The sequence below is a fragment of the Helicoverpa armigera genome, chromosome 17 (assembly GCF_030705265.1).
Source record: "Helicoverpa armigera isolate CAAS_96S chromosome 17, ASM3070526v1, whole genome shotgun sequence".
Classification (NCBI taxonomy): Eukaryota; Metazoa; Arthropoda; class Insecta; order Lepidoptera; family Noctuidae; genus Helicoverpa; species Helicoverpa armigera.
The window spans coordinates 4,285,586-4,299,450 of NC_087136.1; the positions used below are offsets into that span (position 1 = coordinate 4,285,586).

General features: G+C 36.5%; 2 protein-coding genes across 2 annotated transcripts; both read right to left on the reverse strand.

Annotated features, from left to right (window-relative positions):
* Positions 1-679: 679 nt before the first annotated feature.
* LOC135118046 (inhibitor of growth protein 2-like) lies at positions 680-1,168 on the reverse strand. Its single transcript, XM_064038966.1, has one exon. The coding sequence runs from the start codon at positions 1,166-1,168 to the stop codon at positions 680-682; it is 489 nt and encodes a 162-aa protein (XP_063895036.1).
* A 259-nt stretch (positions 1,169-1,427) lies between these two features.
* Positions 1,428-2,435, reverse strand: LOC126055640 (uncharacterized). Its single transcript, XM_064038967.1, has one exon. It carries the CDS (start codon positions 2,433-2,435, stop codon positions 1,428-1,430), a length of 1,008 nt encoding a protein of 335 aa, XP_063895037.1.
* Positions 2,436-13,865: the final 11,430 nt, after the last annotated feature.

Consider the following 13,865-nt stretch of genomic DNA (forward strand, 5'->3'; position numbering starts at 1 on the left):
TTAGGTAATTATTTTAAAACTGTGTTTCATAGCGTCTCTCTGTCGTCTGTAGTACTGATCTTTATTTTTCTCTTATAGTTTACACTTGACAGAACAAAATCCGCGATATAAAACTTAAACAATAAGGTACCTGCGGCAAATAAGGCCCACCTAATTTTAAAACCAAATAACTCAGAAATTGTTGTAAAAAAATTAAAGAAGTCTAGTTCATATGAATGTTTATTTATTTGCGATTAAAATAAAAGGTTAATAGTAATACAAAAAACAGTATGAAAAGAAACATAACCATTTTTAAAAACACTTACCGTGGGCCTTATTAAACTACCATAGTAAATTAAGGCCCAAAAATATTTTTTTATTTTCTTATGAAATAATCAACGAAACATAACGTTTATGGCACTTTTCAGCTAATAGAACAAATGAAAATGTTTTCTTCACATAATCTTAAGAGATAATAACAATGGGCCTTTTTATCCCCCAGGGGGTAATAAGGCCACTTATTAAGTTATCACAAAATTTCTTATACTAAGACTAGTAATAACATATTCTAAATCAGGCTTTTGATTAGGAACTGTTGGAATTAAATTAGTTTAGAAGTTATCGTACTTCAACAACTAAGAATTTACCATTATACACACAAATATTTAGGAAAAAATAGGTACTCCTTTGGGAACTATACTTATTCATCACAGTTTTGACAGTAAAAAAAATCTTTATCATTTTTGGTTAGCCCTAGGCATTCTTCGTGGTACCATATTCTGCATTTAACACACTGTCTCATATCAGACACACGATTTTCATTGCAAGCTGGGCAGAACCAAGATTCCTCTACCGATAGATTGCTTCTTTTTCTTTTATCCCCTTTAGATCGTTTCTTTTTTTCATTTTTAGTCTTCTTTGATTCTTTAGGTTTTCTTTTCTTTGTCAACTTATTTTCTTTCAATGTTTCTTGTTCCTTAAACAGATCTTTGGTGACTCGTTGGCCTTTATAATTGATGGCTTTTCTCCTAGGTTTATTCTTTGTCACAGCGTAGTTTGGCGTTGGCAGTAGTTCTTGAAAAGGAGACCTAAATTTATTGTCTTTGAGGTTCGCCAAAGGTACGTTGTCATCAGAACTAAAATCGTCGCTGTCTTCGATATTTTCTTCAGAACCATATATATTATCCATGGCCAGTGATGATTTGTTTAATGCCAGTTGTGTTATCTGCAATTCAATATTTGTTTCAGAGTCTGTCTCGGATCCTGAGCTGTAAATTATTGGACGACGATATATAGGAGCCCTGTGAAGTCCTGAAGTGGATGGTTTTGGTGACTGGGTCGGAGTAACAATGATTTGTGCCTTCTTTGGTGTTGTTTCTACATCATTCAAGATATTTTCAGATGATTGAATAGTGTCTTCATGCTCTTGGTTAGTTAAGACCGACAAATTATTTAGATCCATGGCGCTTTGAGCAGGACTTTTCGGGTAAATCAGGAACCTGCTCCAAATGAGATTGAGAATCATCCTCGTTTCGAAGCTGTTCTTCTGGCTGATTGACAGTATAATTATCTGGATGATCTGTGTTTGAGCCTACTAAAGCGCTGGGTTCTGTTGGTGGAGGCAGCTCTGTTAAAATTGATGGAGCAAATGCCTCGTCAGGTAATATGTCAGGGTTGAAAGGGTACAAGCCCGTAGCTCGAAACCCGTTTACTATATTGTCGTGAGTCAAACACTGTGACCACACCTTTGTGAAAATTGTATTAAAACTGGTTTTCGTTATGCGTCTTTCAGGATTTTGATACATGTATCTTAAAACCTCTTGATCCCAATAATGTTCAAAAGACTTATTCACAGATTTGTCCAGAGGTTGCAGCTCGTGCGTAGTATTACTCGGGAGACAATAAAGGACTATGTCATGCCGGTCTGCTTCCTCAACGATCGTGTAATCTAAGTGCGATGACGCTCCATCGAAGATCAACAAAATTTTTCCTTGAGTCTTATATTTTGCCAAATGTTTAATGAACTCCACGAATAGTTCAGTTGTCATGCTCCCTTTTGCTGACATCTTCACGAAACTCCCCGCGGGTAAATTGTCACTAAATTCAGGTTTCTGCCTCTGTCCTTTAAATATTATCATCGGTGGAATAGCGGTCCCGACAGCATTGACACACATTGCGATCGTGACATTTTGAGCATGCTCTGGCGCTATTAAATGGACTCGTCGAGCTCCTCTTTGTGCTAGAACAGTCTGTTGATTATGAACAGTCAACCGACATCCCTTTTCGTCTATGTTGTAAAGTCTTTGCGGGTGTGTTATAATTTCAAGCTCGTCATAAATTTTTTGGATTTCTGAGAAGTGTTGGCTAACGATTGGTCTGTTTAGCTTTTGCGCCCTAGCTGGATTCATGAACTGTGCCTTTCTCTTTGAAATTTCTGGATGCCGTTTCAAAAACATCTTTAGCCAGTCTTTGCCAGCAAGGCCAATGTCTGCGTTGAAGTTATGTTTTAGCTCATATTTTCACAAAAATGAATGCTTGTCTGCGAATAAGCTTTGGAGTAAGTGGCATCCCTATATTTGCAAATCTTATGATTCTGTTGACAAGATCACATTCTTGAGCTTCAGTCATAATTGAACGGCGTCCTAAACATCGCATTGTATTTCCACTTTTCAAGTGGTTCCTTAGCGTACGTCTAGGTATATTATATCGCTCTGCTGCACCACGCTGCGTCAACTGCCCTCGTTGTACGGCTGCCATAGCAGAACGCAAGTTTTCTTGAGTCCACGGAGCTCGACGTGGAGGCATTTTTATTCGATCTGTGAGTAGAAACAAAAATCAAGTTGTATAACAAAGGTCGGTTAATAAGGCCCATGACCTACTGTAGTGGGCCGTATTAGACGCATAACATGCTTTATAAAATCATCAATTTAGAACGAAATTAAACACTTATTTTTGATTAATAGCATAGAAAATAACTAATTTGATGTTTAATGTTTAATAAAATTACGTTACTTTATAGCTTAATAACAATTAAATCAAAATACTTACATTTCTTTATCACCAAATTTTATAAATCCGAGCTGTGCAGCGAACCCTGTCACAAATCGTTCACTACTGGCAAGATGGCGGCGCGCGGCGGCCGCGCGCTACCAACACAGCGAACCTAACGGTCTTGTGCATCTGTGAGTCAAGTTCGAACCGGAATTGAAATATTTTAGCGCGAGTTTTCAAATGTGGGCTTTATTACCCTCCGGGCCTTATTTGCCGCAGGTACCTTATATCGGCGACAGATAGCGATCGACGAATAAAGGCAAACAAACGTGTCCGCCATAAAAGGCAAACACAGTTATCTTATAAGAGGTCAACAAGGGACGCGACGGTCTCCGCAAACTGAAGGCTTACAATGCGTCAGTTTAAGGTTTGCGACACACGTCGTCACTCTTAGTTGCGCTACCGTTATTGGCAATTAATCTTCGATATTAAATTTTGCAATGCGTTCCATTTCTTGAAAAGAACGGAGCTTATGGTGATACTAAAGTAGTATAATTTCTATAATTATAAATAAAAGTAGGTGTCATTTCAATTAAATATGGAAAAGTTAAATTACTTCGACCGTTAAACCTCAACTAGACATCAAAACTTTGTCGACTCCAAAAATCGTGGCTAATAAAGCCCGATAATCTGCTGTGGTGAAGTAAAAGCCGTATTCCCAAAAGACCATGTTAATTAAGTGGCTGTTAGCTTAAGTCACAATTTAATTATAAATTGAATTAAGTAAACAAAACAGGTGAATAAACTGCTTTAGGTTGAGTTAATCGAAGCAGCGGAGAGCAGTGTAAGTTGATTGATGACTAAAAGTTGTGAAGAAATTGCTGAGTGCGCAACTAGCCTTAGATTTCTGCAATGTTTCCCCTTTTGGTTTGAACGTTATTGCAATGCGTGTGGCTACAGACGTGCCACTAAGATGGATGATATTTATGTTCTAATGCGTGCAAAAACAGATAAAAAATCAAGTAGCATTATTGACAAATGCATTGATTTGTACATAATCTTTGTGAAACTGGAAAACCAAAAGTTTTTAAAGTACAGGGTAAAGAATTATTATTTTAATATAAAAGAACAAAAGATTAATAAAAAAGCTTTCGATCGAGCGACCCATAGGATTTGTAGGCATTTAATAAAAAAGTGTAACTTTCGTAATTGGTGGTAGATCATGTTCGATAAAATTTAGATGTATATTTTTCCAATGTGTACATACAACAAAAGTATATAAATTGAAACAATTCCTTTGACACCATGTGCTGTGCACGATAGAATTTGTTTAACAATAAACTTTGCCAATCTTTCAAAACTCTTCTGTTTCTGGCAATAAATTGAATTTATTTCAAAACTCATTTATTTCCGCATAGCTATGTTTCATTCATATAATTAAAATTGAGTGTAACAGTAGAACGAATAGAAGGATACGGAAGGGGACCGCTTGCTACGTGCTGGCAAACTAATTACAAATATTATAATTTATTACCCAAATGTATGGAAATTATTTCGCCAGTTAATTATCTGATAATATTTTGGCCGAAACATTGTGCCTTGTGGACTGTTGTTTTGAAATACGGAAGTTTATTTTCCCTTGAGTGTCAGTTGTTACCTGAGTGCTGATTCCGAGTTTTGTAAGTTTACGCGCTCGATACGTAATTATAACATGACTGAAGTAGAGTCGTATGCTACATGCCATGATTAGAATATAGCACGTTCATTCATTTTTCCGGATAACGACGTTTATTATTTCGCAAGTGAGTGCGTTTATAGTACGACCAAGTGCCGATGACAGCCTTAAGGAAATAAACATGTCAAAAATGAATACTATGTAATTAAGTTGTATGATAATTTACGCATCGAGAAAGTTAACTTGCAAAACTCGCACTAGACACTCAGGTGAATGAACAGATAGTCGGAATACGTATATTTACAACCTCTTTCAACTTATTAAGGTGAAGAATAATGGTGAAGGAAGATATAATGGTGTTTACTGAAAGATACTGGAGTGCAACTTAACTTTAAAAGTCTTACTTAAAAGGGTTTCTGTTGCACCAATTTACGTGAGACAGTGATAGAATGATGTTTGAGCAGCACTTAAAATTGAGTTCTGGGTTTGCTACTTGGATTCATAGTGCTACTCTTCAAACATATGAATCAAACTGAACTATGTATATTCATATACTGCATTTAAGTGGTATATCATATTAGTGAGCTCTAATTAAATACGTCATGTCAGCGTCATTTTGTATAAAAACAATGGAGTTGACCGTCCATTTCCGTCCATGGAACTAGATATTTACCAAATACATTGCAATATTTTTGGAACTAACATGAATCAATAAAACATAGCATTTAATTATTGTGATGTGAATCATCACTTATTGATTCATGTACTAGCTTGAACACACACATATTTAAATATTATTTATTTTGCTATAGTGATTAGTACTGACGATTTAAAAATCGACCATGTTTTGCACCGGAAGGTACGAAATATCGTTAGCTATGCATAGTCAGTGATAAATAAAAATCTGATTGCTGGCCAAAAATGGTAATCATTTTGAAACATAACAGGACCTTAGGTTATTGACTACAAAAAAAATACGACTTCATTTCAGTTTTTAGTGTAGTTTTCCTTACTGAAACCCAAGACAAGAACGCGACCGCAATTTATGTTTGGTATTTCTTTTAACACTGCCCGCTGTCACCCAATTACCGAAAAGAAAATCCTTTATTTTTTATCAAACTTGTCACAGCCAGATATTTTAATAACTCCCTAAGTTAGTAGAAACCAATTAATGTTTGTGGGAAATTCTCGTTTAGAAAATAAATTATTTCTTTGATATGCTTGTGGTAGGCATCACTTAAGCCAGCCAGGCGACGGACGGCGAAATTCATATTTTTCTCGTATCAAATGCTTGTGATTAATAATCCCGGCGCGAGAAGACAGCCGTATTTTTCTCACCATAAGTTACGATTCATTCGTATATGATAATGTGGATCTTTTAGTTCGAAAACTAAGTATTTTTCTTTCATAGGTACTACACTGTATTTATTTTATATTTGTATTAGTGCCAGTTACATAGGCTTTTTTTCGTTATTCACATGATTACTATCGTCTATATATTTTGCGATGAAAATTTTACTAATACATATTAGTGCTAGTGCTTTAAATTAATCACATTAATTTCGATTTCATCTGATTATAATAACTAAAATTTTAACGTTGTTTTACACGTCACTATAAAATATGTATTTGTGACTACATATCGTGGGTTAAGAACTAGAGTAGCGTAAGGGCAAAAATACAAAATTTTTTTTTTTTTCACCATTCGTTTATTTAATCCCCATATTTTTATGTGCCAAAAAACTGGAACGATATAGTGTGTTGATTGCTTAATACAACAATAACGTATAAAAAAAAAGATATTTGTTTATTGCCAAAATGAAGTGTTTCTACTTACAATAATCTTGACATTATTTTCTCAAAAAAATTACGAGCACAACGATCGTAACTCGATTTACAGAGCGAATAAGACACCAAAATATGCCCTCAATGTAATCGCTTAAATAACGTATCTTGCCATACGTTAATAGCGCAGAAAGTTTGATCATGTAGGCTTAGTTTGTTTCGTGCCAAATAAACGTAAATTACCGTTACTGTCCTTGTTTCGTAAGCTTCCGTAATTTTTTTTCCTCCAAAAAAACGTAAGGGTGGGATACGCTACTATGGCACTAATTTATGGAACAGCTAAAATGACGTATGTCAACCAGTTTTTGAAAAATAAATTTTATTAAAATGAAACCGTATTTTGATTGACCAAAAAGTTACATTATTCTGTAGCCGATAAATAAAGTTTTATTATTAGTAAAAATCAGATATCTAACTACTATAGATTTACCCCACAAAAAGGGCTATAAGATAACAGTAGGTAAATTTGAGTTGTTTTCGGGCTCTCCTGAGAAGTTGTCATTTTGGCCTTACGCTACTCTAGTTCTTAACCCTCGATATATTAGGCAGCAACAAAATTTAAAGGGTGTTGCCATGACAAAAAATCTACCCTGGTACCTACTGGTTATACGACCCTTGTTTACTTTAGTCCTCCGATAATTTCCTGTGAGAAACTTGGCAGGCGAACAGTTAGTCTAAGGGTACTTTTATTGAAAAAGAATAGTCTATTTAAAAAGATTTACTATTAAGGTAAAATTTTCCGTTTTTTTTTAATATCGTCAAATAGATTGTGTCCAAGAAAAATATTTACGAACGTAAATTACATTGGATTGAAAAAATCTTATATTTAACTTATAGCTTACTTCAGATTTTATATGACATACTTAGTTACTTTTCTTTGATAAGCATATACCTCCATAATATTTTTTGTCATAAAATCCATCTTTATAAGACAGGTCCACGTTAAGCCAGTCCGTTGACATTTCCGCGCAGTGCATTTGTTTTCTCTAGTAATGAAAGAAGGCCTCTATCAAAATAGATAGTAACAGTTTTTTCCCTCAAGATATTACATTTCCATCTGCGTTTACTAGATATCACTTTACAAAAGCTATAAGATTTTTTTATAACTACTGTTAGCTGCCAGTGGTTACATAAAGGGCAGCAGAGACGAGCGACCATCGACACCCCCCATATCTCTGCTTGGAGGATTCCATTTTCGAACGTCATTGTGACTGTGACAAGACATGTTATAGTTTGACGGGGATACGATTTTGCCGCGCTTTTGAATACTTTTGTTCAATCATAGTTGATTTTCATGTTAAAACTATTTCTTGTTATTTACTTGTTAAATAAACCTGCTTCTGGTTCTTAAAATCAGAAGTGGGATAGTCTCACTCCCACTATAAAGTTTTTGATTTCAGTTTAGATTCATTGGCACTTTTTATTAAGTACGACGCGGTGTAAGAAAATCCGCCGACCAAAGTTTTTGTTGTTCTATTTTAATTTTGTAAGGGATTGCAGTGCGCTGCATAGATTGGTATATTCAAGATGCTATACAGGCAGCGTAAGTGATACCAATAAAATTTTGGTTGGTTTACTTGTTGTGGAACAAAAATAATATGGAAGGTGTATCGTATTCTGAAGAGTTAAATGACATCAATGCCCAAATAACTGGAAGAATACATTGAAGGATAGCATTATTGTGGACTGCATAAATTCCATTATTGGAAAAATCACAAAGGAACATTGGTTTTATTTACTTTTATGGAAATAACAGGTCTGGTAACTATGGTTATTGGTAAACAAAATTGATTGAACATAGTCACATGATAAAGTAGTAATCAAAATGTTTGTGTTACCCGAATTAACGATTGCTTTTGTTTACATGTGTATATAACTATGGAATAAGTCGAGAAGTTATGATTCTTCCGATTTATAGCGCAAGCAATGTCTATTGCTTGAGCTTAGTACACTGATGCTGTTGGGACTCTTGTGTGCTTCGAGTGGAATGAGTTTCTGCTTATGTATTGCTCTGGTGTTGAACAACATGCCTTGCTCCCGCTATGCTCAAGATAATATGAGAGGTATCCTGTAATGTACCTGTATGTAAATGGTGAGATCAATCCAGTTTTATTTAGCCTTTATGTCATACATGCCTAGTAATCCATCTTGGTGGCTTATTGGTTAAAAACATACTGAAAGTGTATGAGAACTTGAGTTAGATTCTCAGGTGCCACCGCTCTTGAACAAAGTGTTATACAAACTGAAATGATAATGTGGATCCTTTGTTTGCATTTGAAATGTTTTTGTGTCATGAAATTGAATAACTAACAGGCTTATTATGTAAATGAGCTCAGTAATGTTTATTTCTAATCTTTCTGCTTATAAGAGTTTCAATAAGTACAGAGAAATATAAGTTTACTGCTGTTGTGATATAACTGCACTCTGTTTTGATATTGACTTACTCAATTTCCTTACACCAAAGTGGAATAGTTCAAATTGTGCATCAGTCTCTAGATTTGTTAGTTTGATTTATTTATCTGTTTCTACTTTTGATTCTATTGAGTTGTGCAGTATCTATGATGGATATCAGGGTGACTTGTAAAAGACCCATTGGCCTGTCTGATGACATTGGGGTGACTGAAAAGAGACTTGTGTAAACTCTTTGGTACAGTTGGTGTTATGCCGCTGTAGTTGTGGCCTTCGAAGGCCTGTAGAGCTCAAGAAAGGGATGCAACCAATATCTAAGATTCCAATGGAAGGCAATGATGAATTTGCATTTTATAAATTGAAAATCTGTTTACCGACCTTGGTTATTATTTTATTTTACTGGTTATATTTTGGGTGCATTAATTGGTGATGTCAACTAAAGTTCAAATCTGTAACATGACAATGTATGAGAGTCTTCCAATTGAATGTTTGTTTGCTTTAGCCAGATGCTTGCTTGCTTGTCTTTTGACTACAGGTATTGAGGATAAGCCTAAGTCAGAAAACACTATGAGATCACCTTTGTGAGAACCATGCGAGGTGATGGTGTAAGCGCTGCAGGTGCTGTGCTACTTGACATACTACGAGTGCTGTGACACTTCAAGCGCCTCGGGTGCTGTGCTGCTGCACGAGCTTTGCATGCTGTATAGGGTGCCAACTGCCAGTACCTTAATTGGCATACTCCAGTAATGATAGCCAGTGGATGGTAGACCTGGTATATCATGCATTGAGGTCAGCTTCTATTTTTCATTTGGCTTTTTGATTCCCAATTTGGAAGTTATTATGCTCTTAGCTCTATTAAGAGGAAAAATGTGTTATAATGTACCAACCATTGGTATTGTTGCTCATGAGTATACTGTGTAGCAAAATATGAAATGAAGTTAATTACACGTAATTTACCAAAATATAATGATGGTTGTGTTTTGAGTGTTGCTGACACATGATTAGTACTGACACAGATTTTTGAGACATAGTTCTAAAGTTGAGTTTGTTTGTCAACGTTATGCCTCGAATTTATTTCTTTGAAAGCGAAAAGCTTTCCAGATTTTGATGGTCAGAAGTGGCCGAGCGAAATGTATGTCGTGAGTGCTTGTTCACAGAGTTGTACACAAAAATATGTAACGGCGGTGTCGCAGCAAACCAGCGCTGCTGAGCCGGTGCTGCTGGTCGTGGCACGAGCGCTGCTGTGTGAGTGCTGCTGGTCGTGGCACGAGCGCTGCTGAGCCGGTGCTACTGGTTGCGGCACGAGCGCTGCTGAGCCGGTGCTGCTGGTTGCGGCACGAGCGCTGCTGAGCCGGTGCTGCTGGTCGTGGCACGAGCGCTGCTGAGCCGGTGCTACTGGTTGCGGCACGAGCGCTGCTGAGCCGGTGCTGCTGGTTGCGGCACGAGCGCTGCTGAGCCGGTGCTGCTGGTCGTGGCACGAGCGCTGCTGAGCCGGTGCTGCTGGTTGCGGCACGAGCGCTGCTGAGCCGGTGCTGCTGGTCGTGGCACGAGCGCTGCTGAGCCGGTGCTACTGGTTGCGGCACGAGCGCTGCTGAGCCGGTGCTGCTGGTTGCGGCACGAGCGCTGCTGAGCCGGTGCTGCTGGTTGCGGCACGAGTGCTGCTGTGCCGGTGCTGCTGGTTGCGGCACGAGCGCTGCTGTGCCGGTGCTGCTGGCAGATTGCTGTCGTCGCTTGCCATGATGACGTCAATGTGGCGTTGAAAGACGACGACTCTGGTGGTGGAGTTGCAGTCGAGTGGACGCTGTGGTTTGCTCAGCCTTATTGAAAGTTGAGAGCACGCTATTGGTGCTGATGTGTTGGGCCACTGATTGAGGTGGTATTGTTGCGATAATCCATGTTGGATTATATATCACGTTGTTTCACTGATTCTGTCATTCACGATGCACTGAATTTTATCTATGTTCGTGTAAAGTCTGAAGTATTTATTTGTTCTTAATTACATTTTTCTATAGACCTCTGCCCGGGGGCGCTTGAGTGCACGCTTGCGCCCACGGTATAACTAACACTAAGTAAAAGTGAATTTTATTCTTTCTTACATTTTTCTTATGATATATGCTTCAGCCTTATACACGGTACCAAGTTAATAATTACATGATTTGATTGATATTGAATAATTTACATGATCGATACACGGATTGATGTTGAATAATTGACATGATTTCTTTATAAGTTGTATGTGTGTACATGTATGTATAAACACAGGGAGGTATGCAAACTTTGGAGCCTATGCCTACGGTGTGGAAGCCTTATACACGGTACCAAGTTAATAATTACATGATTGATATTGAATAATTTACATGATTTCTTTTTATGTTGTATGTGTGTACGTGTATGAGTAAACACTGGGAGGTATGCAAACTTTTGAGCCTATGCCGGCGAGTCACTGGGAGGTATGCAAACTTTTGGAGCCTATGCCTACAGTGCGGAAACCTTATGCGATATGCAAACTTTTGAGCTTATGTCGGCGAGTCACTGGGTGGTATACCAGTGTTTTGTTATTTATTTTGTACCAATTATTTGATTTAAAGTTGATGTTATTTATTTTCGAGTCGCTGGGTGGTATACCAGTGTTTTGTTATTTATTTTGAACCAATTATTTGATTTAAAGTTGATGTTATTTATTTTCGAGTCGCTGGGTGGTATACCAGTGTTCTGTTATTAATTTTGTACCTGTTATTTGATTTAAAGTTGATGTTATTTATTTTTCATTGGTTAAATGAATTAGTTCTTTGTTTGAGGTTTGTAATACCTCGAATAATGTTTATTCTGATAGTTTCATGTGTCCAGAAAAACGATGACGACCACGTTAACCAATCGCGATTCAATTATGACGAAATTGAGCCAGGTCCAACTCGCTTATTGAATGTGCAGGTGTTCCGAGACACAACCAGGCTCAGCCAGATCCTGCCGAGGACGTCAGGGTGTCAGGAGAGGCCGTGTTAGCTGCCAGTGGTTACATAAAGGGCAGCAGAGACGAGCGACCATCGACACCCCACCATTCAGTCGTGTATCTCTGCTTGGAGGATTCCATTTTCGAACGTCATTGTGACAAGACATGTTATAGTTTGTCGGGGATACGATTTTGCCGCGCTTTTGAATACTTTTGTTCAATCATAGTTGATTTTCATGTAAAAACTATTTCTTGTTATTTCCTTGTTAAATAAACCTGCTTCTGGTTCTTAAAACTACTATAATTAAGAGTATTTGCACACTTCAAACTTAACAGTCGGCTGATAGTTGACCCGATACTACCATGCAATTTTTTTTTTTAAGAACATTTTTATTTCGATCAAAGTTGTCAGTCGGTATGATAGCGGCTAAATACCTGATCTTTGTAATGTGCGTACTACCATTCATCTTCATACTGATTTATGAGCAGTAACAAAGTGTCGGCCGACTAAAACTTTGCAGTGTCTGGGTACTTCAGTGTCATTTTTTTCTTTACATTTTACGGGGAAAATTTTGGGCATTTTTATTACGGAGCGATATTAAAACGCTTCTAAACGATTTGTTTTAAATGGGGGGATTAAGAATCAATTACTAGACGGTGTTTTTCCAATGTTTTTACTTTGTATTGGAGTGTACCTATTGAGAGCCATTTAGGATATTAAAGCGTAAACTATGAGATACATAAAGCTTGTGATAAATTAGGTATTTAATAGAGCTTTTAGCAGTAAGTATAACATTTTTGTGTCGTCAAATATTGTAGTAATTGTATTGAAAACTATTTTATACGTGAAAAATTTCCATGTCAATATGTATTTCATTTTCGAAATAATATTGTATTAGCTGTTTTGTTTTGGATAATCCCTTTAACGTCTCGTCTCATACAAAACTAAAATTACTTTCACAGTTCGATTGTGAAGAATTCCTACACATTTTGTTGCTGATTAAAATAGACCCGCATTATTTATTACAACTCCTGTATATTAATATAACCTACTGTATTTACCTAAAATTCCATTTAACATAGAAATAACTGCAAATAAAAAAACATTCCATATTCAAAACATATTTTTATCAACGCAAATAAAAACCTGTGCTTTATTTCCCGGGGATTACGTAAATTGTATTGCAAATCATATTTATGGTACAAGTAGGACATTATGAGTGTTCAATTCATTTTCCATTACTGGCAACATCTGATAGGGTACTCAACTATTTATTTGTATGGACACAGAAATACCTATGTTTCTGTAAAAAAAAGATTTTGACTTAGGTACGTTTTTACATTATAACATTTCATCAAGCCTTTTCCCAACTATGTATGTCGGGGTCGGCTTTCAGTTTAAACGGTACCTACTATTTAGTTCCAGAATTTATTTTAAATATTTAGCAAGGAATATTTTGCAATTGTAATTGTGTTATCTTATTGGATGTAGTATAAAGTGCAGTTTACACAATGACTTTATTACAAGCATTTTAGTAGTGCATATTGAACAAGATTCCATTTGTTACTGCAGCACATAATAAAATAATATCAATGATAGGTTGGTTCCCTAAATACGTCAATTAAACTATTTTGGCGATAAAATTGTCACACTTTAAGATATTTTGCTGTTTAATCCGAATAAAAAGTAGTCTTTAATTTGAAACCAAGTAACATGTTTTTTTAAATAAATAGTTTCCAGAAATGAATTAAAATAAAATAATAATAATTGTCAACAGCCCTATTGTTCGTTTACACAATAATGCGGTAAACAATAAAACAATGCAAGATTGCTTCTACTGGGTGCAGTAAATCAACTGAATGTATGTAATATGTATGGAAACACGTTTGCTGTAAAAATGTGGTTACTTACGTGTTTATAAGATGCTTGCAATTTTTATAGTGGTTGGTGCTTCCTATTTTCTCTCTTTCCTGCTATGTCACCAATATAGTTTTTCTTCTCCATTTCGCTCTCTA

Excerpts from the sequence above, each read along its gene's own strand:
- LOC135118046 (XM_064038966.1), bottom strand. The coding sequence starts at position 1,168 with ATGGATAATATATATGGTTCTGAAGAAAATATCGAAGACAGCGACGAT.
- LOC126055640 (XM_064038967.1), bottom strand. The coding sequence starts at position 2,435 with ATGTTTTTGAAACGGCATCCAGAAATTTCAAAGAGAAAGGCACAGTTC.